Raw genomic sequence first — 23,345 nt, forward strand, 5'->3', positions numbered from 1 at the left:
GTGTTAGAGATATATTGATCGAACACATAAAGAATAACAACTTCAGATACAGCTTAAGATTTCTTAAAAGAATATGATCGCTTTCTTAGAAATTAGATCAGAACATATTCAGGGACTTCAATTGAATATATTTAAGGAAGGAGTTAGTAAACCATTGATTGAGTAAATCACCTACAGTGTAACAAAGAAATTGATACAATTCAATTATTTACCGTGCAAGGAAACAATGCAAACTTGATAACATCAATATCAATATTAATAAACCATTCCACAATTAACTACAAATTTAAAATTAAATCTTTTAAACTAACATCTACAATAGTATACTAAGATGTCAATATCACAAGGAAAGAAAATATATATTTCTTATTTTGATCCATTCGATCTGTTTGAATCAGTTAAGAATGAGTTTTCACAGATCCTCCCATTAGAAAATATACATTGGAAATCAACAAAGGGTGTAACACGAACAATCACATCCTTACCAGTATCCTTAGAAGCAGAAAAGCAATCTGAACAAGATAAAAAAAATAGTAATATTCCTTTTGTCAGGACTATCATCGTGAGTTGTAATTCCGTTGAAGAATATAGATCTAAAGTAAGACCTTTACTAAGGGAATGGTTACCTGGGATTGAACACAATGAAACGATTACCAACGGAAACAATGGTGTGAAGCTGATATTTACCAGCACGCCTATAATATTTTTTTATTCAAATTCGACTGTTGTAGATTCAAATTTGTTTAAAACTGTAACAATAATGGAGAAATTCAATAAGGACTTTCCCGAAGTTGAGGCATTAGAATTGAAGTCTGTATACAAATCGTTGAAGGAAAAAGAAGAATTTTGGAATCGAATATCTCAGAAACTTAAGATGCATTTTTTGGAAATATTCCAACAACGATTAAACTATCTGAATTCTATGCTTACGAAATATATGAAACTAACTGGTGAATCCAAACAAGATGCAAAAGATATGCTATTTATAAAGGAAAATTTATTTGATTTGTATTTCAAAGCCAATTTATTGGAAGAAGGATCCAACGAACTTAAAGAGATTAAAATTGATGTTTCCGGTACTATTGATGAAGGAATACCCAAGGGACAGTTAGAAATACCTTTCACATTTGATATTCCAGAGAATGATTCGATATTAATGGCTGATTCTGAAGAGAATAAATTGACTACCTATTATTTGTTGAAGTATTTCTTTATAAGAGATTTTTTCTTTTTGGCATTGGAGGTTAACATTAATACAAGGATACTGAAACTTTATAAACTCACGAAACAATTTTTGATAAATATTGAAACCAAATTTCGAAATAGTGAAAATTTATTGATATTTAAATATTTGTTTTTAGAATCCGTGATAAAATATCTGAACGAAATTAAAATAAGTGATATGTCTTTGTTATCGGAAGTGAAAGCTGAGTTATTGTTAATGAAACGTGATAGTTGGATTAGGGGCGTTCTAGAGACAACAGATTATACTCTCCCAAATAAGAAGTTCGATAACCCCGAAGTTCAAATGAAATATAAATTTAGCATCAAAAAGGAATCATATAAAGACCAAGATACATTTTATGAAAGTTTTATAGAATATAACAAAGAACTTTTATCCTTATACAAAAATTGTGACAGTAAAAGACAAAGAATAACTGATATTATTTCATTAGAGATCGGTATGGTTTACCACCAAAAGAAAGAATACCAGAATGCCGTCTCATTGTTAATATCATGTTATGAATTTTACGTCGAATCTAACTGGAATGTCATCGGATTTCATATATTAAAGATTTTCACTAATTCTCTTGAGAATTGCCCAAATCTTGAAAATATTGAATTAGATAGCTCTTCTGTCAGTGTATCGTCGATCTTATGCAATTCATACTTGAATTTAATCAAATTATCATCAAACTTACAGGATAAAGACTTATATTGGAAGAAATTTTTGAACTTGAAAAAATTAAATGTAATGGATGATATCACTTACAATGTAAATGGATTTTTTGATATAAATATTGGCCAGACAGTTTCACTAAAGGAGGCCAATACTTATACTATTAATCTTCAAATTGATAATATTGGATTTCCTGAGGATGTAAAGGCAAAATATATCAAATTAACATTAAGAGAGTATAATCGTCAAGAAAGTAAAGTGATATTTTTATTGGAAGATGTGAATTTGAAACGTGGATCTTATGAATATACATTGGCCACCAAAGATATTACATTTGGACAATTTGAAGTGAACTCCTTAGAAATTATGATACATGATACGATGTTCTTACAAGAGTTTGGATTAGATATAGGAAGTATTGGTGACGAGATAAATCGTGATGCTCCAATTGTCGAAATATTTGAATTATATATTACTGATAATATATTTATCGGATTGGAACAAGCAAAGACTTTAGAACTTGGTGAGAATTTATTGGAGGTTAAGATAGATAGTTTCAATAGACTTAAAAATTCAACCTTGAAACTAGAAATGTTAAATAATTCAATTTCTCGTTTCTTTAGTTTTAATAATAATGAAATTATTCATAAGAAGGAAATTAATAATATTACTGAAGGTAGTTTCAGTATCCCATATTATTTAGAAGAGCAAATAACTTCATTTGTATTAGAATTCGAATTTTCATTTGAACGTAACGACCAAGACGGAAGTTTCTCTGAGAGGAAATCGGTTGAAATAGAATGTTTCTTACCAGTGTCTGTATCAGTTGAGGATATCTTCAAGAAAGATATTTTCTTTTTTAAGTTTTTATTATCCTCGTCCTTGAGAGAAGAACCCATTATCCTGCATAGCTCAAAACTTTCCGTCAAGGAAGACATTCGAAAGAACGAGTACGATATCATTGGTAATTTTGAACCAGAGAATCCTGTTGTATTATTACCCTCGATGGAGGAAACTTGTTTGAATTGTTATAGATTGTATGCGAAGGACAAGTTCAATACATCTGATATATTCAATTTACATGTTCGTTACAATACATTAAAGGAACAAGTCGATTGCCTTGTCACTGATTCTATCCTTGTAGAAGGTAATGTTGAATGGTTTAAAAAATACTATCAATGGAAGATATTTTGGAGTAGTAATATATTATCTCAATTACGTTATGATTATGAATTGTTTAACAAATCGAAGATCATACGTATTGATAATGGATCAGATATTGTTAAACGATTAAACAAGATCATTTGCAAGAAAATCTCTACTGATCAGACAGTTACATCAAAAATGTTAAAATGTTTAGAGAATCTAACTAAAGGGGTCCAAATAAATGAATGGGATATCAGTGAATACACCCAAAACCTAACCCCTCGAGAATTGATTGTTCCAGTAACGTTACCTGAATTCGAACAATTCTACAACGTTAGCTTTAACAAGATTGAATCGGATACCGATGATCACATCGCGACAGAATTGGGTACTCCACAACAATTTGACATTGTAGTTGAGAATATGAGCCACAATTGGGGCCGGCCGACCACAGATGAGACCACTGACCACATATTCGAGATACTGAGCAACAACGACTGGCTGTTACAGGGCAAGAAGCGGTTTATGATCCCGCATGACAAGCATACATTCTCAGTGACATTGATTCCGTTAAAGACAGGGTACTTAGCGCTGCCTCACGTAGAGATAACCAATCTACAGGGGGAAGCTAGCCGTGTCGACCAAGCCAACGAATACGAGTCTATTCTAGTTCTCTAAACACCCATATATATAGATATCCATACATACATCAAACAATCATCTGATCTTCTGTTCTCACCCACATTACTGAACAATGGAATCAGCAGCCCCCCACCTCTCAACAAATGAACCGTTCGCAGCGCAGCCAAAGAGAACGAAAACCCGCTCGCTCGGCCGCTCTCCGTTTTTGTCCGGTAACTGTGAGGAAGAGCGTTCCGAACCTCTTCAGGCAGAAGCAACGAGAAAGAGAGATTGTTTGTTGAGGGGTGTGCTCACCTGGTGTGCCGTTTATAAAGGTTAGACTTTGTCTGATGGTGGTTGACCTATCAGGTAGATATCTACACGTTTGTATGAAAAGGAGTTACCAGTTGATACAAAGTAGGTACCTTTGCTTTGCTTCCTGTCATACATATCTGCGCGCTGTGAGAGCTCCTACTATTTTCACACACTTTTAATACTATATATATATTTTTAGGCTTCAAAAATATTTTTGTTTTTTAGATTTTTTTGGTATCATTTTTTTTTGCCCAATCCTTAATAAAAGAACCATCGTCAATACAAGAAGCTAAACGAAACTAGGACTGAAAGTATTTATCGAAACAAGATAATATTAGCTCTAGTTCCAAAGATAAAATATCCATAGATACTGACGGGAACGTACTGTATTTTTTTACCCCTATCATTTTTCTGTATTTAGCGGGTTTCCCTTAGACATCAGTTGTTGATCCCAATATATACAATATACGGATTATTATTATTATTATTTTGACATACTGGAAGCTATCCTATTTTATCATTTTGCGTACTATTCACAGTGTTTTTTTTTTTACTTTGCTGATAAGTTAATAATCAGTGTAATATCTGCAGTTCATCCCAATTTCAACATTTTGCATTTCGTTTGAAGAAAATCAAACTATTTCTTTAAAATATTCACCATATCACATCCCTTTTTTCAGAAGGAGGAGAAAGTTGTCCCTCTTTAGATTGATTCTTAAACATCACTGATAACTATTACAGTTGACACACATCTTTCAAGAATGGGAACATCATTCAGATATCCAACATTCTTATCGAGACCGGTAAGTGACGGCTCCACCAATTCGGATGCGAATACTACTACTTCCAGCGTACCTCCTACATCAAATACTGAACTATTTGCTAGAGAATCTGTAGCGACTTCGCCTGAATCGACAGAGTCAAAATTGTCTCTGGCGTTGAAGAATTCCAATTCGAATGCAAATGATATTCCAACACATCAACGGGCAGATGGAGAAGATCAGGAAAAAGAAGACAACCACGACGAAGAAGACGACGACAGTGAATCTTCTTGCGATGAAAAGAATGAGGAGTCAGTAAGAGATTATAAACCTGGTGGGTATCATCCTGCTTTTAAAGGAGAAAAATATAAAATTGGCCGTTACATCTTGATGAGAAAGTTAGGATGGGGACATTTTTCTACTGTATGGCTTGCCTTCGATAATCATTCAAATAGTCATGTGGCTATGAAAATTGTGAGGAGTGATAAAGTATACACTGAGGCTGCTCAGGATGAAATTAAACTCCTAAAGAAAATCTCCCATGAAAATGATGGTGTGAATGAAGGAGCTAAACACATTCTTTCATTATTAGATAATTTCATACATCATGGACCTAACGGAGAGCATATTGTGATGGTCTTTGAGGTCCTTGGTGAAAATTTATTAGCGTTGATTAAAAAATACGAACATAGAGGCATACCATTGATATATGTGAAACAGATCTCTAAACAGTTATTATTGGGTCTTGATTATATGCATAGAATATGCGGTGTCATTCATACTGATATTAAACCAGAAAATGTGTTGATGGAAATAGGTGATGTAGAGTCTATTGTTAAAATGGTGGAAATAATGGATAAAGAAAAGAAGGATCGTAAGAGACAACAAAGACAAAGCTCCGTGGTGACAAGTCCTCAGGAGAAACATCAACATTCCATTTCAAGAGATAGCCGACATTCGATAATTGATTCATCTTTTCAAGACCAAGGACCAGATACTAGTCTCACAGAATCGAACGTTTCAAGGAATAGTTCAAAGACAAATATATCTATAAAGAGAGTACCAAGTCGTAGACCTAGAAGGAATACAATAATTACTGGATCTCAACCTTTACCTTCTCCTATTAGTTCTTCAAATTTCTATGAAATGAAAACCCAATTTTTAATGAATTCTTCTCACTCTAATAGTTCCACGGCTGTTCAATGGCAAACTTTCTTATCCACGTCAAAGACACATAGTCATAACAGTTCAAGCAATAATAGTACCATGGGAGTCCCTAGTGGAACAGTGACACCTAATAATGGACATGCAATTAATCAAGTTTCAGATAACCCATTTTTACATTCCATCAATACAGTACATACAGACTTGTCATCTGGTGCAACTACTACTTCACCTGGATCTGTTCAAAATTCCTCCAATACATCTGTGCCAACTAATGAAAAACAATTGAGTCAATCGTTATCATCCTTTGAACTTTCAAAGATTACTTCAGTCGATTCAACTGCCTCGCATCATAAGAAATTCAACGTTGATGATACAGATAATAATATAATTGCTATAAAAATTGCAGATTTAGGTAATTCTTGTTGGTACGACGAACATTATACAAATGCTATTCAAACAAGGGAATATAGATCTCCTGAAGTATTAATTGGAGCACCATGGGGTGCCAGTGCTGATATATGGTCATCTGCATGTCTAATATTTGAACTGATCACAGGTGATTTCTTATTTGAACCAGATGAAGGTCATTCCTACGGTAAGGATGATGATCATATTGCCCAAATAATAGAATTATTAGGTCCCTTCCCTGATTATCTTTTAGAGAATGGTAAATATACCAAGAAATTGTTCAACTCAAAAAAACAATTAAGAAATATATCGAAATTAAAATATTGGCCATTAGAGGAAGTCTTGACTGAAAAATATAAGATGCATTCTAATGAAGCTAAACAGATTGCAGATTTCTTATTGCCAATGTTATGCTTGGATCCAAGAAAAAGAGCTGATGCGGGTGGGTTAGTAAATCATCCCTGGTTAAGAAACACACTTGGTATGGAAAGTATTACTGTCCGTGACAGAAAACTGTACGGTGATGGTGAGGATATAACTGGGTGGTCTAATGAAGTGAAGGGCCATCCAAGACACTAAAACAAAAGCATTTGTTATTTTGAGTCCAAGCGAGGTGAAAATACATAATACCTCGCTGAAACTTTTTCTAATATAATATATTGTTGCAATATTTGTAATTTAGTGAAATTAACAAACAAAGAAACAAATACATATATATTTATATTTGTATAAGTATATAGCATAATAATGATAATATTTGATATTAAAATTTTGAATTATATATATTTATTAATTATATGAGAGGAAATAACGTTAACAAAAGAACTGTAAAGAATAAACAAATCGTGTACATTTATAAAACGATGTGGCTTAAATCACAATAAAGCAGAAATTAAGATTGCAAACATACCTGATTCAACAAATGGACCAGCGATATGGGCAGCAGCACCTTTACTCTTTTTGGATGAAGATTTAGAGTGAGAAGCACTAGAAGATGAACCAGTACCAGTGGCAGATGTTGTAGAAGAAGAAGAACCATCGTCAGAAGTAGAAATGGCCTTCAAAGCATTTAGCAAGTTGCTTTCATCGTAAGAAATAGTAGCATCCACAGTATCATTGTCACTGTCCTTAATAGTATATTTGAAAGTGGTTGGAGCTGTATAATTACTTAAGATCTTACCGACATTAGTACCATTAACACCATACTTGATCATAGTGGCGATATCATCTGGTTGATCTGGAATAGTAAAATTACTGACACCAAAGTCCTTGTAGGCAGAAGTAATGTCAGTGGCATTACATCTATATAAAGAGGACGCATTGATTTGACTTTCATGGACTGTAGGGTCCTTTAACTTAGATAGAGCGGACTTGAAGTTATCAAAATCTTCTTTGTAAGTGATGGAACCATCGGAGTCATCCATATCGACTAAACCGTAGTTGTTAGCTTCTTCAGCATACTCGTATACCAAACCACCGGAGAATAAATTACCTAGACCAGTAGATGGATATAGACCATCAGTGACTTCGTCAAATGTTCTTGGTAAATTCTTATTACAACCGTATTCGGAGAACATCAATGGAATGACAGTGTCACTAAATGTAGAGTTTAGAACGTCATAGCCAGAACTCTTCCAATCAGATGAACCAGAACATCATTCATAAGTGTTTAGACCAAAGAAATCAGATCTAGATTCGTTTAATGCTTTGTTTACAGTTTTACCATCCAGTGAGTTACATTGCAAGTAACGGTAAGTAGCAAGTCTTAAATCAACAGTGTTAGCTGCAGAATAACCGACAGGGATAGTTCTGTTGGAGTGTTTAGCAATATATTGCTTCATATCTCTTTGGACAGCACGGATATATGGAGGATCGATACTAGCATAATTCTTTTGATCGTTAATGACTTCATTACCAGAGAAGAAACCCAGAATATTTGGGTAATTTTTGAAGGCATCAATAAATCTGAAGACTCTGCCAATATATTGAGAGTTATAGGTACCCCAAGGATCGGAACGATCCAAGTTTTCACCGTAGTTACCACTGTTGACATCCAAGATGACGTAGATACCAGCATTATTCAAGATAGTCATACATTTATCATGATTCAAATCCGGATTCAAGGAATATATTCTAACGGTGTTAACACCTAGTTGTTGGAAAACATATGCATCTCTAGCACATTTTTCGGCATCTGAAAGGACATCAGAATCACCATCTGGATCATAACCGGAGGAACCACCTGGTTGGTAATCGATACCCTTAATGTAGAACACTTCATTGGAAGTGGCGTTGTTATCAGCAGAACTTGGCTTTATGAAACGATATTGCTTGATATGAATGGGCAGCATAGCTTGCGCTAAAGGCGAAACAGCCAGTAAAGATAATAAGACACTTGTGCTCAATTTCATCCTTGTACTATTTTAATAAGGTGAATGTATTATGGATAATATGTTGGTATTTAATTATAGTAACTAACCTATGAAAAATGTCACAGGTAAAAAAGAATATTCTATTAATTTAACGTCGATCGATATATACACAAAACAACAAATTAATCCGTCTACGTATATATACATTTACTAAAGTAAACAATATTGAAGATCAAATTTGCATGCCAGCTTCCCTCCCTCTAGGTTCTCTTTGTTACATAAACATCGAACCGTATTTGTTTTGTTTTGTTTATTTTGAAAAATCTCGCGATTAGCTGTAACACGAACAGGTTGCGCGGTGATTTCAGAGGATAGCAGCAGATCCTTTATTACGCGCAGTAAAAAAATTGGTTCGAGGAAGGAAAAGCACTGTCACTATCATCTTGACTGTCACTGTTAACTTTCACTTCATTTACCTGAAAGATCGATGGGGTTGGTCAGTCGATGAGGGATGTTTGAACAAGGGGTGGCACAACTATGCTATTTTTGTGGCATCGATTGCTTCTGTAGCGAGGAGAGTGCACGTTGGAGGCCCACGAGCCGTGCTCTAGTTGCTTGTGTTTCGTTTCTGTAGAGCCTATAATTGACATAGTAACCTTGTTGCAGTTCACGGAGTTCAGGGATCTTGTCCTCGGAGAGCTCTTTAGAGAGTGTATGGTTCTCCTTTGAAAGTGGATTGATGTAAGTCAGAGCCTCTTGCAATCGAGCAACTTCTTTCTGTTTCATGATGATACCTGACTTCAACGTCTGAGTCGATATATTCTCAGGAAGGGGCCCCTTGTTTTCTATGGGATTTTTACTGACAATTCGTTGTAATGCATCATGTAACCCATTATATACGTCAGCAAAATGTTGTGTGTTCCTATAAGATGTAGTGTTGATTGAATTAGAAACAAGCTCATTGTAAGCTTGATCAAAGTTCGAGATTGGGTTTTCGATAAAACCGGGAGTAGGTAATACACGGATATTGAGACTATCTATATTTAAATCTACCGGGGTTGTAGTTGCAGTATCTCTTGGAGGGGTTCCAACATTTGAGTTCATCAAGGTAGGTTCCTCGTCATCGGATATATCTAGGACAAGTTCATAATCGTTCTTAGGAGTTGGTAATGATTGTAACAATTCATGTAACTGTCTCTTTTTCAGTTTTATCGTGGAAGCTTCCATTTGGGAAGTCGTACTACCGACTGAAACTATTGAACTAGCTCTGGATCGAGTATAATCATTTTTATCCGTTAGTACAGCCCCGACATTTTTTGAGTCGAGTAATGCACGTCTAGAAACGACTAACCTATCATCAGAGGGAGTCAATGAGGATGCTGTACAATCGGGTTTAGATAAGTTTAATTTGTCTTTCCCATCTCTGAATTGATGTAGATTATCATCACGACGTTTCTTTTGAAGTTGTTTCTTTTGATTGGGTTCCTTAGATTCATCAACTTTACCTTCATTTTTACGTTTACCATGACTTTTCTCTCTATCGCTTATATCTATCTTTTCATGTAAACCTTTTCGTTGTACAGTTTGTTCATATTTCCTTAAATCTGCAAGAGAACGTTTATCTTCTTGTGCAGTATCATATAGTCCAGCTAATGGTACTTGTTCGTATGGAATATCAACATTGTAATCTATTTCATCTGCATATTTTTTTTTCATTTTTTTGGGTGCCAGTTTCACTCCAGCTTGTTTTAACTCACGCCTCTTTTGTAATTCCGCTATTCTCTTTGATTCTTCTAACATACGCTCACGGATTCGTCTTGTACCTTTCTTACCTTGTGTATTTAACAAACGGGCACGAGCCTCTGCTAGCATCTCCCTTTCATCGTCTTCTAGTTCATCTTTATCTGGCTTGGCTACCTGCGTATCTGCATGTGGATTTAAATCTCCTACTTTGAAATCAAGAGAAGTACTGAGTCTTAAGTCATCGTGTTCGTCATGTTCATTACCAACATTATCATCAGACAACAATATATTGTATCGTTCAATACATATTTGGGCAGTCCTTCCCATCATATCAGAGATAGTTCTCCATTGATTAGGTAACTTTCTTGCCAAAGTCAATAATTTGACATCTTCTTCCTTGCTGAATCCAGTGAAATTCAACTGTGGATTTAAAAATTCATTCCAACGAATTTCACATTGTCTTGATGATTTCTTATGTAATAAAGATGCAATTTTACTCCATTGATGTGTACCATACTTTTGAATCGCAGCTTTCAGGATTTGATCTTCAACATTGGTCCAAACACCACCTTTCACATATACTGGAGTTGGAGCCATCCTAATTTTTTAGTCAACTCTCTGGATATTCCTACCTTGTACACTTTCTAAAATAAAATGTTTTACTAGTACAATTCAATATATGAATCTGAATGATCCTTTAACTATTAATATCACTATATAGATACTTGTTTACCTTTTTTTAATAATTGTGAGGTGAGATTATCCATCATCATTACCATAATTAACTGTTTTAGCTGCGCAAACGAATTTTTCACTTTTTTGGATTGGATATTTTTTCATACTTCCAGCAAGGCGACACTCTTTTTTATTTTTCATTTCCTTTAGAATACAGGTTAACATTGTTGTTAATTGCACTCGGTACATATAATAATTAAGAAGAGCAGGCCTGGTCAATCAGATTGTTTAAAACTTTTTGGAGGTTCATTTACAGTATTTAAAAAAACCCATTGGTATAGTTTAGTCTAAGTGTCACGTACCTTGTTGAACCATGATGATGCGCATGATATTCACCCCGAAACACCAAAGATTGGTAAACCAATGTTATCCCACCGGCAGAACTACAGACAAAAAACCTAAATCTTCAGAGACCTCATATCTATTGTATTATGTCAATTCCAGACGTAGTAAGCTGGACAAGGTTAGTAGCTACTTAAAAAAGAGAACCTCGAGCGACCTCGGTAGTAGAAGGCGAGCAGGTAATGTTTCTGTTACATTAGAATTAATGGATAAGATTGTGAATAATTGTAAAGAAAATTTAAATGTTTTCATCAAAGATTTCTTTACCATTATGAACAACGTTATGACTAGTAGCTCTGCAAATAATGATGTAGCCATCGTGGAATTGGTGGATCAAGTGTTCCATAGCATATGTTCCAATATTGATGGTACATTATATAACAGTGATACTGATTTTAACCATTATTTTTCAAGTTTTGTGGATCAATTCTTGAAAATCATTAAAACTGTTTTGAAGAACGATGACTTAGTGTTAAATTGGTGTGTTGATATCTCTCAAATTTCTCAGTTATCGAGTAACCCAAAATTAAACCATTACATTTCTGAAGCTGTCAATTTGTCATTGGCCAAGTTTCAGGAACGTCATCCAAGGTACAGTAAATCAAATATATTGGGTAATACCTACAATGATCACGAACAACTTTTAAACAAAAGGTTAACACGAACTCAAACACGCATGATTGGCCTGGATAATGTTAAGGGTTCAGAATTCGATTCCGATACATCCGTGAATGCATTACAACAATTTTTCAATACCACTGAGACTGAAAAATTGAATATCTCATTGAGGGTTCTATTGACACGTCTACAAGAGACTCCAAACAAAGAATTTTTAGAATTCATTTGCAACGGTGTTCAAGTCCAATTAAGATATATCATTATTATCCTAATAATGAGACAGCTGACTATAGAGGAAAAGAATGTTGATCCTATTATTTGTCTAAGGTTGATGTCGTCTTTACTGACTTCTGATGTCAGTATTGTTGGTCTGAGTATATTGGATATCATAAGAAAAATAATTGAATATCAATTAAACCATATCGATAAACAAGGAATTGTTGATCAATGCAGATTTACTCTAAGGGACGTTGAATTCAAGACATATTATAAGGGGCAAACAACTGATGTATTATATGATATTGTTGGCAGAATAAATTCTATTGCTCGTGATATTACACCTGATAATGAAGAATCGAAAACCTCTTCAAAGCAACTCAAGAAATCAATTTTGATAGATGATCTTCTTGAAGTAACTTCATTCAAAAGAGATAAGTTTATGTCTATTGAACTATATGTGGAATTAATACCATACTTTAACACCCATCTATTGGATTTATTTAAAATAATTGACAATCAAATTCCAGGTGCGTATATATTCGGTAGACTATTCCAAGCAATTGAAACCCTAGGAAATGAACCACTAGAAAAAAAGTTGATAGAGGCAATCTTTCACAAATACGAAAAGTATGCGCTCTTTGCAGGATTGAAATATTTCTATGAGGAAACAACAGAGACTCCAACTTATATTTATTACTGTTATCACGCCAACGCTGCTAAGTTTATTGGCCTTCATGATTACACTACTCAAACAAATTATAAACAAGAAAATAAAGCACTTTTTTCAAAGGAAGATTTATTGAATTTTTACTCCGATGAAGGGTCTAATCCATACAGCCTAAGAGGTACCCAAATCTTACAATCAAAGTCAACAATGGGCTCAGTTATTGATTTGACATCAGATAACCAAAATAAGCAATCGATGATTGATGTTCCAGAAAAACCATTGGTTGCACTAACCAATAGTCAGGCTGAAAAGTTAGAGGTACTTAAACAAAGGGCAGATAAATCTGGGCATGATACCATTATAAATAATAACGGATTTTATCAAAATCATAACAATATTTATAGACATGTCTCTGATGATACAAGATCTTTGAAATCTTTGGGTCGTAAAACTCCGAATATTCGACAATTAAAGAAAGCAGTAAAAAGTACAACACCTAATGAGAAAAGCACGTACAATCAATCTTCCACTCTTCCTTTAAGAGGATCGCAATCTGTTAAATCAAGAGTCACAAATATCACATTTTTATTGAATGAATTGAAAAGTATAGATACAGGTAATGACATAGGTAGAATACGTGACCCCGATGAAGATGATATTGTCGGTCTTGGTAAAATTGATATGGCAAGATCACAATCTTCTAGACTGAGCCGTCATGGAAGCAATGCTAGTACTGAAAATAGAAGATCGTTTATGATGAAAAGAATGATGAATAATAACAATAAGGGGATAACTGAAACTTTGGAATCTCCTGAAACAGATGACTTTCAAGACGCAAAAGAAGAAGTTAATGTAATGGATACTAGAGGTATGTTGTTTAATACTGCATAGTGCTATTATTCAACCCAAATACGCCATTTTTTGTATTACACTTTAATTTTAACGACTTTAATGCATACTTCATTTAGTTCTATTTTTTATTACTCAACTTTTTTTTTTTTTCATAAAATTATATAGATATATTACTAAATCGATAAATAATTACTTCTAAAAAATAATCATTAATTAATAAGTAGCATATTATTTCCTTAAAGGTCATCCCCAGAATCCTCATCTGAATACCAACCATGTTCATATGTAGAAACCAAGGTACCTAAATCCTCTTTCAATTCTTCTCTATTGTCATCAAATCTGAAATATTTCTGGACGTAATCATTCCAATGTTTGAATACGTCTCTAGCCTTCTCAGTAGATGACAATTTAACAGAATATTGGGTGGAGGTCCTAAATTCTTCCGGTATTGTATCTGAAGGTTCGAACACAGTTGTTTCGAGATTTCTAAAAGATTCTTTGTTTTTCATGTCGTTATTTTTTTTATTGTCCTTTAAAAATTGAGGACCTCTATGTATCACACAGTTAGAAAATTCATAATATTCTTTATTGCTTCTATTTTTTTTATCATATGAGATAACTCTGGAGATATAACTGTAATCATAATATTTGTCGATCTCTGTTATTGAAGTAATTAAATTCCGCTTAGAATCTCCATCAGTTATACAATTGGTGATATAATCCATTGTTTTCCTTTTATCACTATCCCTGTGACCCAATACTGAGTTAACTGTGTCATATATTCTACAAGTTTGGCCACCAACTTCCCAATTAGATAGTTTAGAATCTGAATATATTGGGAAAAAAAGATCAGAATGGTCCATCATAGACAGAGTGTTCTGAATAGCATTTTTCACTTGATATTTATTATCTATGCTTGGTTTTGAGCTTGTTAATATATCAGATTCAAAGAACCCCCATGAAAATAAGCTACATTTTGGTACTTCATCCTTCAATTCTTGTAACAATGATGCCGAAAATCCACCCCATGCTGAATCTATATCTGTTACCAAGTTGAAGCCTTGAAGCGTATCACATTGTTCTAATACTGATCTTAGATTTTCATCCAGAAAATCTTCGTGTTGTGATTTCCATTCCATTAAACCTTGCTCATTGTTTATAAATCTTTGCCTTTTTAAATTTTGATAATCAGGTAGATTTGGTAATTCAGGATCATGGTACCAATCTTTTAATGAGTTGAAAGAATTTGGCTGATATATTAACTTATTATAATCTGACCAGTATTCAGTATTTTCTTTCGTTAATTTTGGAGAAGGTTCATTATTATCTAGTGCTTCTTGATATTTTGATCGTTCAATTTTTTTATGTGTGCTAACCACTTCATGGGAGGATTCGCCAGCCATAATTTCTTTTTTGTCATCTTTAAAATGGTAATCTTGTGTATCTTGTATGTACTGGTAGATACCCAACGAACCATTCCCATTTTTTGCCTCCCAAAGAAGTGCTCTAGGATAATATGTTACAGTTTTTGTTCTTCTATCAATCAATGGATCCAAAAATACTGAAGGGTCTACCGAATTCTTTGGATCATTATTATAGAGGTTTTGTTCTTGGCAATTATAAAATTGTGTGCTTAAATGATTAGCTCTATGGGAGAGTGATATTGTTACTATTTCTTGCATAGTTTCAATGGTAATTCACGTTTAGTGGTCACTGCTGTATAGAAGTAAGTATATGATGTTAATAAATATGTTGTGATTAGAAGAATCAGTAGTGTAAACCAGTACTATCCTTGAGCTTATCAACATTGATGTGGTTAATTGAAAATGAAAAAAAATCATTATTTCCAGCTCATCGCTTAAAGGGAAAAACAGATGCCAAATGTTATTGTTGTTGGTAAGCGATTTTTAATAAGTTGAAGAACGCTACAGATTATTACAGAATATGAATATATATATATATACGAGAGATGATCTTTATTGCATAAACTACTATCATTCATGTGGTTGTTCAATTGTAGTTTTGACGTTAACAACTTTCTCATGAGGTAGCTGATCCTCTGATACAGTAGGTTTATACCCTTTGCTAGTTATTTCTTTATGGAATAAACTGAAAAATCTACCAACTGGTTCAGAATACCAACGAGAACCGTTCAAATCTTTGAACCATGCAAGATGTCCACCTAAATTTGTTTCGATAAGCATAGTATACGGATTAGCCATAATATATTTCTCAGGTAAATTATCACCACCCGCAATTGGATCATCCATTGCATTTAGACCAATGAGGGGCACACGTACGCCTGCTAATCTTTTAAATGAAGAGGCATCCCCATAGTAATCCTTGCTGTCCTTATAATTAAACATGGGTCCTGTGAAAACATCATCGAATCCATTAGCCGTTTTAACAACATTAATATGTTTATCATATATCTCTTGGAATCCCGGCTTTTCATGCAATGCAGTTGCATGTCTTTTCACTAAATTTACGACATTTCTAGTTAATGCTGGTGAGTATATATTGGATCCCATCCTTGAACAATTTAAATAGTAGTCTGAACGAAGCATATCCCATGGATTACCAAAGACCATTGCACATTTGACACGATCAGAGATCTTATGATTTTGTTCACCAATATAATTAGTTAAAATGGAGGCTCCCAATGAAAATCCAATCATGTAGAACGATCTATTTGGGTACATATTGAATAATAGGTTCATAACAAATGAAATATCGTTAGTCCATCCACCATTATACAATTGAGGTGTAGTTATTTGAGATTGACAACAACCACGAGAGTTTAAAACACAAGCTTCAAAGTCGTATTTTTCTGTAAGACGTGCCACTATACTTCTGACGTAACTTTCATGAGATCCACCTGTAAGACCATGCAATGCCACAAGCATTGGTTTAGTATCCTCCGACTTCAATAAAGCTTCGTTCTTTTCACCATAACTATAATGAGTATCTAACGGTGGTTGAAATGGTAACTGGGTGATCGGTATATAGGAAGAGGGTTTATGTTCTGACACTACCATGTCCAGTGCGCCTTCACCACCATCAGGGTATTTAATCATAAATCTTCTATAGTTTACTTCATCTATATCTTCAAACTTCTTAACTGTGGTAAAGCACGTCTGTATATGACCATTAAATAAGACAGGAGATAAATAATCGCTAGCTCCAGTTTTAAACTCAGGGATGTTTGTGTCGATGAATTTTGTGAAATCAATGATTTTGCCTTGTTTGTTCTTGAATTGTAAATGATGATTCGAAGATACCTGCTTTACAGTAAGTTGATTGTGCCAGTATTCACCAAATGTCATAATTAAAATTATATTGGTAATTTGGTCCTATACAATTATGTAATAAAGTACTTTTGTTAAAGCTTAAGTCTCATATCGATAATAAGCAAAATTTATGTTTTCTTTTTTTTTACATATTAAGAGATACATTTTTATTCTCAATTCGATATTTTTGTACCTCATCATATCTTAAACAAAATCGTTTGACAAACTCGACCCAGTAGAAGATAGATCATGGAAAGATCTGTGGTAGTCATCTGCTTGACGTTCCTCATGTCGTACTTCATGCGTTCCAAGTGGTTCAAGAACTTGATATTGAATGTTGAAAATAGCAAGCATGCCTCATCATCGATCAATATCAATACGCCAGGTTTTAGATTGACCAAACTTATCCCTACCCAGTTTCAAAGTGGTAACAGTACAAATCTCTCTACTTTACAAGAGACTCTTGGCTCTTTCTTACGTTACAGAGATTATGAATCGAATCATAATGATCGATTGATGCAACGATTACAAAGTTTGAGCAGTAGTAGAATTGATGCATTAAGTAAGATTGGTTATACAAATAAGATTGCTCAGGTACAAAACAGTATAAGCAGTAATGCCATAGTTGCTGAAAACATTGTTGACTATGCCATGAAGCAGATCAGTCTGCAAAGGCAAGAGTTTCCACAGGAGATCGAATCCCTAGGCCGACAGCTAAGCACTGGCTGCGCCACAGAAATATCATCAGTAAGCAGTAACGTCCAACGAGTCAATGAAGCATTATCACATCTCTGTCGAGATTACAATTCCAAGTTCAATCAACGAGAGATCCAACCGTTGATGGAATACATTACAACTGTCGTTGACAGTTTACCAAATGATCCGAACAAGAAAACATTAATAGTGGTACCAGGTGCAGGTGCAGGTTATATACCGTATAAATTATCACAGAGATATCCCAATTATATTATAGACAGTATAGAATTGAGCGGATTGATGTATATGTGCCAGGATTATATGTTAAACCAGGAGGAATCGAAAGCCGAGTCTATTGTACTAAGACCATTTGCACAATATTACAGTGGACAATTGAACCATGAATTACAAAATAAAGAAGTGAAACTTGATATGGCCCCCAGTGAGAAACCCTGTAATCTCAATCATCTTTGGGGTGATTTCTTGGAATATGAGCCTAAGCAAGGTCCTTACGATGAGATTATTGTCGTTACTGCATACTTCATTGACACCTCTGCGAACATGCTAGATTATATTGATAAGATTCAAAATATGACACGGTATTTAGCAAACCCATCACAGGGCATCCATTGGATCAACATTGGTCCATTGAAGTACGGTACACAACCTATTGTGCAATTCACCGTGGAGGAGATCTCTAAATACATTGCATTACAAGGATGGGCTCAGGATCATGTTGAAATTGAACTAGATGGTAATGGATATCTAACCAATGTAGATTCTCTGTATCAAGGTCATTATGGATTATATAAATCCCATACTACAATTACATAAGCTGAATAAATTAAAATAAATATATATCACTTGCGCAGATACCGACTATAGCCATGGTGTAAAAACGTATAAATTAATTTGCTATTGACAGTATGAGGTACGCTCATGACACCTAAACCGCAAAACCACAGAAATAAATTTCCTAGTCGTACAAAAAAGGGTGTTGTTCTAGCTCTTCTTTTCCCCTCTGTTCGTCCACCTGTTACACGGACTACACAGTGAATAGAATGCATAATATATGTATCACCCTTCTTAAAACAAAAAACAAAAGAAAAAAAAATAGTGCAACAAGAAGTGGGTATCAGTTCCAACTTATCTATTCTGTTTAAGCTTCTTTTATACATTGAAAAAAGCAAACTATGTTATTACGGAACTGTGAAAAAAAAATAAAAAAAATAAAAAAGTAAAGCCGCAAGAGGGTAACTCTTCCGACTCTTTTGCTATTAGGGTTATACACACACACTACAAAATGCTCTATTCACTAGATATACTAAAAGACCCAAGGCAAATCTGCTGGGCCTCCAGGCAACAAGATATTGTCCACTTGTTCCATTACTACATTTGGTCCGGGAATTCTAAACAATTGCACGATCTGTTGAACTCTTGGGTCTGACAATTGATCTAATTCCAACAATGAACAACCCAGCCCACCCAAAGTCGTTTCGAAAGTTTGGTACTCGTATTTCTCTTGTAACATATCTTTAAACTGTTCCACATCGTTAGTAGTGGCCGACTCGTTCAAAAACGTCAGTGCACAACCGCCTCCCCCTGCGCCTGTCAATTTAGTTTCACCAATTTGCAATTCTGTCGTCAAGTTTCTAATCAGTTCCAGACCTGGATGACTCACACCCAAAGCCACCAATTGGCCGTGGTTCACACGCACCAATTGCAACACTTGTTCCAGGTCAGCTTGTTCCAAAGCCACAGAGCCTCTCAATGCCACTTTCGCCATACTATCTAGCAATGGTTCTATAATGTCTGGCATCGAATCGTACAAATCGCGCACCCCTGAGACCAAAGTCCTTGTAGACCTTGGGATCTTCGTATAGGTCAGTACTGCGACGATTGGTTTCTTTGGATGCAATTCGTGGGGCCCGTTTGTATCGTTCTTGGTAAATTGTAAAGCACCGCCAAAGGTGGCTATAGTGTTATCGATTCCTGAGGGGGTGCCATGCATGCACGTTTCTCCAACAAAGGCCCATTGATTGATGAGGTCTCTGGAAGGAACTTGAGTGAGTTTCAAGAAAGCGTGAGCCAACGCAACCGATATCGAGGCACTCGACCCCAGGCCGGCGCCAACGGGTAATGTTGAAATCAGAGTACAACGTAAAGCAGAGCGAATATGTGAAGGCACAATGCTTAAGTATAAATACAGGAAACATTGAGCGGCACTTCTCTGTAGAGGGTTATCTATACCTGATAGCAGTTGAGTGTCTATAGTGTGCAGCAACGGGTTAGACAGTAGCACAGACTGTGACTCTGTCACCAAAACGTGTGAATCGGTGATTTCACTCAATTGAGCCGTTGACCACTTGTGAGCAAATTGTAAATTCGGGCAATTCAGTTCCAATACCTGATCCTCGGCCACTGGTTCCACCAGCAGGTATGACCTCAGCGAGGACGCAGCAGCAGCCACAGCAGGCTTGTTGTAGACCGCGGAATGCTCTCCAAATATAATAACTTTCCCAGGGGCAGAAGTAACAAACATCGTTATGCAATTATGGTAGTAGGTGTGTCTGTGTGTATGTCTCTCAATTGAAGCTACCACCTCTGAAGTCAGCTCTCATCTTCTTAAATGTATCCATATATATAGCTGCTCACCGATGAGCTGTGCTTCATTATACGATATCGATGCCCACCGTGCCTCCCCTCCGTCTCGAGGGATATAGCGGCTGTAACGGCACACGCCCTGTCTGCCGGTCGGTCGCTTCGTATAAATGAGGAACGGGGTTACCCTCTACGTCACGCCGCACGACAGCCACCCCCACGAAATTCCTCTCCTTTTCCCGCTGAATGTCCCCCGCTCGCCGCTGATTGGCTGTCCCCACGCGCCGTTGCTGCCGCTGCTGCCACCGCCGCTGAACGCAGAAAACGCGGGCTGCACGCGGTGGGCGTCGCCAGGAGGCGGCGACGGTGACGGGGGGAGACGGGGAGAGACGGGGAGAGACGGTGGCAGCAGCCATCGGGTGCTCTGTTCTGTTCTCCGGTTCGGGGATATCCCAGCTGCACAGCGGGCCACAGCACACACTGGGAGTTTCATATCCATATTCACATATATGTATATATATAGAAGAAGGAATGGGCAAAGTCATAGAGGTAGGGTCACTTCGTTTCGGTATATATAGCAAGGTAGAGACAGTGGAAGGAATTCTAAGGAGTGAGTTTGCTTGACTGTATGCGTTAGAACTGTAATATACACATAAATACACGGGAAAATGCCTAAACTGTTGTCGGGAAGCCTGTTCCATCACTCGACTCATGATAATCACCATGGACATGTGACCGATGATGACACTAGTAGCACTAATAGTGGTGCTACAGTTGCTGCTGGCGCAGCAACTGTAGCTTCGTTAGACAGAGAGAGTCCTCCTGCTTTGAAATCTACTAGATCGTTTCTAGGGTTCATTGGGAAAAATAGCAGTAATAAATCGACAGATTCTTTAGCTAGTAAAGATCATCACCACAATAATAATAACAGTAGCACAACACACCATAATAACGAGGATGTGATCACCCCGAAGGCGTCGCATTCGATGCTGGAATTGAAACGGTTCTTTAGACCCCCAATTCATAAGAAACCGCAAAGTATTCATCCCCATCCACCAATTGTACATACACCTCCATCTAGACAACCAAATAAATTGTCTTCCTCAATGAAAGAAACGTTGAACCATCATTCAAAGAAGGACAGATCTGCATCGCCCGCAAGCGACCCCGGACATACTCAATCAGGGATCCCACCAAGTACAGACTCTGCGTTATCCCTGGCAAGCAATATTAATATTTATCACGATGATACTATATTGGCCCAAAAATATGGGAAACTGGGGAAAACTTTGGGATCCGGTGCAGGTGGGTCTGTGAAGATTCTAGTACGACCCTCAGATAATGCTATATTTGCAGTTAAAGAATTTAGACCAAGAAAGACAAGTGAATCGATTAAAGAGTACGCCAAGAAATGTACCGCGGAGTTTTTAGTCGGCTCCTCTTTACATCACCCAAACGTCGTCCAAACTATGGATGTCTTTAGTGATTCAAAACAAAATAAATATTTTGAGGTCATGGAATATTTACCTGTGGATTTCTTTGCTGTAGTGATGACAGGGAAGATGTCTCGTGGTGAAATCAATTGTTGTTTTAAACAAATTTGTCACGGTGTCAAATATTTACATTCGATGGGGCTGGCTCATAGAGATTTGAAATTAGATAATTGTTGTATGAATGAATTCGGGATATTAAAATTGATTGATTTTGGTTCTGCCGTAATATTTAGATACCCTTTTGAAAATAAAATTATTAAATGTCATGGAATTGTCGGGAGTGACCCATATTTGGCCCCGGAAGTATTACAACATTCGATAAAATATGATCCACAATGTGTGGATATTTGGTCAATTGGGATAATCTTTTGTTGTATGATGTTGAAAAGATTCCCTTGGAAAGTCCCTAGAGATTCCGATGATAATTATAGATTGTATAGACTTAAGGATAATATCGAACATGATTATGTTGAATCTGCAAAACATCATGAACAGTTAATAAAACAAAGAAAAGAAAGTAAAAATCAACAACATAATGAAACAGCTGTAAATGCAACTGCGGATAATAAGGAAAATAATAATGATGAAGATGAAGAGGATGATAATGATGATAATGATGATGATGATGATGATGGTGATGATAATAATAATAACGGAGTAACAATAACTCCAGTAGTTCAAAAACCTGAAGAAAGCAAGGATGCAACTGTAGAAGTTGCTGATGACACCAAGGATGAAGATAAAGCAGAACCTAAGATTGAGAAATTACAAATAAATAATGACACTACTGGGACCCCAATCATTCAAAACGGAAAGAAGAAATCTGAGAGTTCCCATCACAAAAAGACCATACAGGGGCCCTACCGTCTTCTAAGACTACTTCCACATGCAGCCCGTCCTATATTATCCAGGTTCCTGTTAATAGACCCGACTACAAGAGCTACCTTCGAAGATATCTACAACGACGAATGGTTCAATTCTATCCCTACTTGCACAATGGATATCGACAAGAAAACCGTGCAAAGGGCTCAGGGTCATCATCATACATTGGTACGCGAAGAAAATAACAAAGTACTCACTTATAAAGTGTAGCATATATATATAATACATAACTTGGCAATCATCTTTTATATATTCCTTAATTTAATAATCATGGATGGTTACCCCCCTTAACACTGTTATTTTTGTTTTTCGAGGTCCTTTAAAAAAGTGCACTGTGAGACCCGAGCGATACCTTTACCTACACACAACGATTTTTATATTAACAAGTTATGTATTTTGGGTGGCGAAACTACTTTATAAGTATATGTGTATTGAGTGAGAAGTTACATTAACACATAAGCAACTCGAACGAGAGGACTCAAACAGGTATTCCTCGCTACAATACTATCATCATTAT

General features: G+C 35.8%; 10 protein-coding genes across 10 annotated transcripts; 5 read left to right on the forward strand and 5 right to left on the reverse strand.

Annotated features, from left to right (window-relative positions):
* Positions 1-331: 331 nt before the first annotated feature.
* TRS130 (transport protein particle complex II subunit TRS130) lies at positions 332-3,724 on the forward strand (the record flags this gene model as incomplete). The annotated part of the gene is made up of 1 exon (XM_041548790.1): positions 332-3,724. The coding sequence occupies one exon, from the start codon at positions 332-334 to the stop codon at positions 3,722-3,724; it is 3,393 nt and encodes a 1,130-aa protein (XP_041404724.1).
* Positions 3,725-4,743: 1,019 nt separating this feature from the next.
* On the forward strand, positions 4,744-6,897 carry SKY1 (serine/threonine protein kinase SKY1; the record flags this gene model as incomplete). The annotated part of the gene is made up of 1 exon (XM_041548791.1): positions 4,744-6,897. The coding sequence occupies one exon, from the start codon at positions 4,744-4,746 to the stop codon at positions 6,895-6,897; it is 2,154 nt and encodes a 717-aa protein (XP_041404725.1).
* Positions 6,898-9,230: 2,333 nt separating this feature from the next.
* CEF1 (Cef1p) lies at positions 9,231-11,030 on the reverse strand (the record flags this gene model as incomplete). Its single annotated transcript, XM_041548792.1, has 1 exon — positions 9,231-11,030. One exon carries the CDS (start codon positions 11,028-11,030, stop codon positions 9,231-9,233), a length of 1,800 nt encoding a protein of 599 aa, XP_041404726.1.
* A 457-nt stretch (positions 11,031-11,487) lies between these two features.
* Positions 11,488-13,905, forward strand: EFR3 (Efr3p; the record flags this gene model as incomplete). Its single annotated transcript, XM_041548793.1, has 1 exon — positions 11,488-13,905. One exon carries the CDS (start codon positions 11,488-11,490, stop codon positions 13,903-13,905), a length of 2,418 nt encoding a protein of 805 aa, XP_041404727.1.
* Positions 13,906-14,102: 197 nt separating this feature from the next.
* On the reverse strand, positions 14,103-15,548 carry DML1 (Dml1p; the record flags this gene model as incomplete). The annotated part of the gene is made up of 1 exon (XM_041548794.1): positions 14,103-15,548. The coding sequence occupies one exon, from the start codon at positions 15,546-15,548 to the stop codon at positions 14,103-14,105; it is 1,446 nt and encodes a 481-aa protein (XP_041404728.1).
* A 312-nt stretch (positions 15,549-15,860) lies between these two features.
* On the reverse strand, positions 15,861-17,192 carry MGL2 (putative carboxylic ester hydrolase; the record flags this gene model as incomplete). Its single annotated transcript, XM_041548795.1, has 1 exon — positions 15,861-17,192. One exon carries the CDS (start codon positions 17,190-17,192, stop codon positions 15,861-15,863), a length of 1,332 nt encoding a protein of 443 aa, XP_041404729.1.
* A 213-nt stretch (positions 17,193-17,405) lies between these two features.
* Positions 17,406-18,686, forward strand: KABA2_02S02200 (uncharacterized protein; the record flags this gene model as incomplete). Its single annotated transcript, XM_041548796.1, has 1 exon — positions 17,406-18,686. The coding sequence occupies one exon, from the start codon at positions 17,406-17,408 to the stop codon at positions 18,684-18,686; it is 1,281 nt and encodes a 426-aa protein (XP_041404730.1).
* Positions 18,687-19,176: 490 nt separating this feature from the next.
* Positions 19,177-20,394, reverse strand: ERG12 (mevalonate kinase; the record flags this gene model as incomplete). The annotated part of the gene is made up of 1 exon (XM_041548797.1): positions 19,177-20,394. The coding sequence occupies one exon, from the start codon at positions 20,392-20,394 to the stop codon at positions 19,177-19,179; it is 1,218 nt and encodes a 405-aa protein (XP_041404731.1).
* Positions 20,395-20,524: 130 nt separating this feature from the next.
* On the reverse strand, positions 20,525-20,998 carry KABA2_02S02244 (uncharacterized protein; the record flags this gene model as incomplete). Its single annotated transcript, XM_041548798.1, has 1 exon — positions 20,525-20,998. One exon carries the CDS (start codon positions 20,996-20,998, stop codon positions 20,525-20,527), a length of 474 nt encoding a protein of 157 aa, XP_041404732.1.
* A 123-nt stretch (positions 20,999-21,121) lies between these two features.
* Positions 21,122-23,038, forward strand: KABA2_02S02266 (uncharacterized protein; the record flags this gene model as incomplete). Its single annotated transcript, XM_041548799.1, has 1 exon — positions 21,122-23,038. One exon carries the CDS (start codon positions 21,122-21,124, stop codon positions 23,036-23,038), a length of 1,917 nt encoding a protein of 638 aa, XP_041404733.1.
* Positions 23,039-23,345: the final 307 nt, after the last annotated feature.

Source organism: Maudiozyma barnettii (assembly GCF_903064755.1).
Source record: "Maudiozyma barnettii strain CLIB 1767 genome assembly, contig: KABA2_02, whole genome shotgun sequence".
In the NCBI taxonomy this organism is placed as follows: Eukaryota; Fungi; Ascomycota; class Saccharomycetes; order Saccharomycetales; family Saccharomycetaceae; genus Maudiozyma; species Maudiozyma barnettii.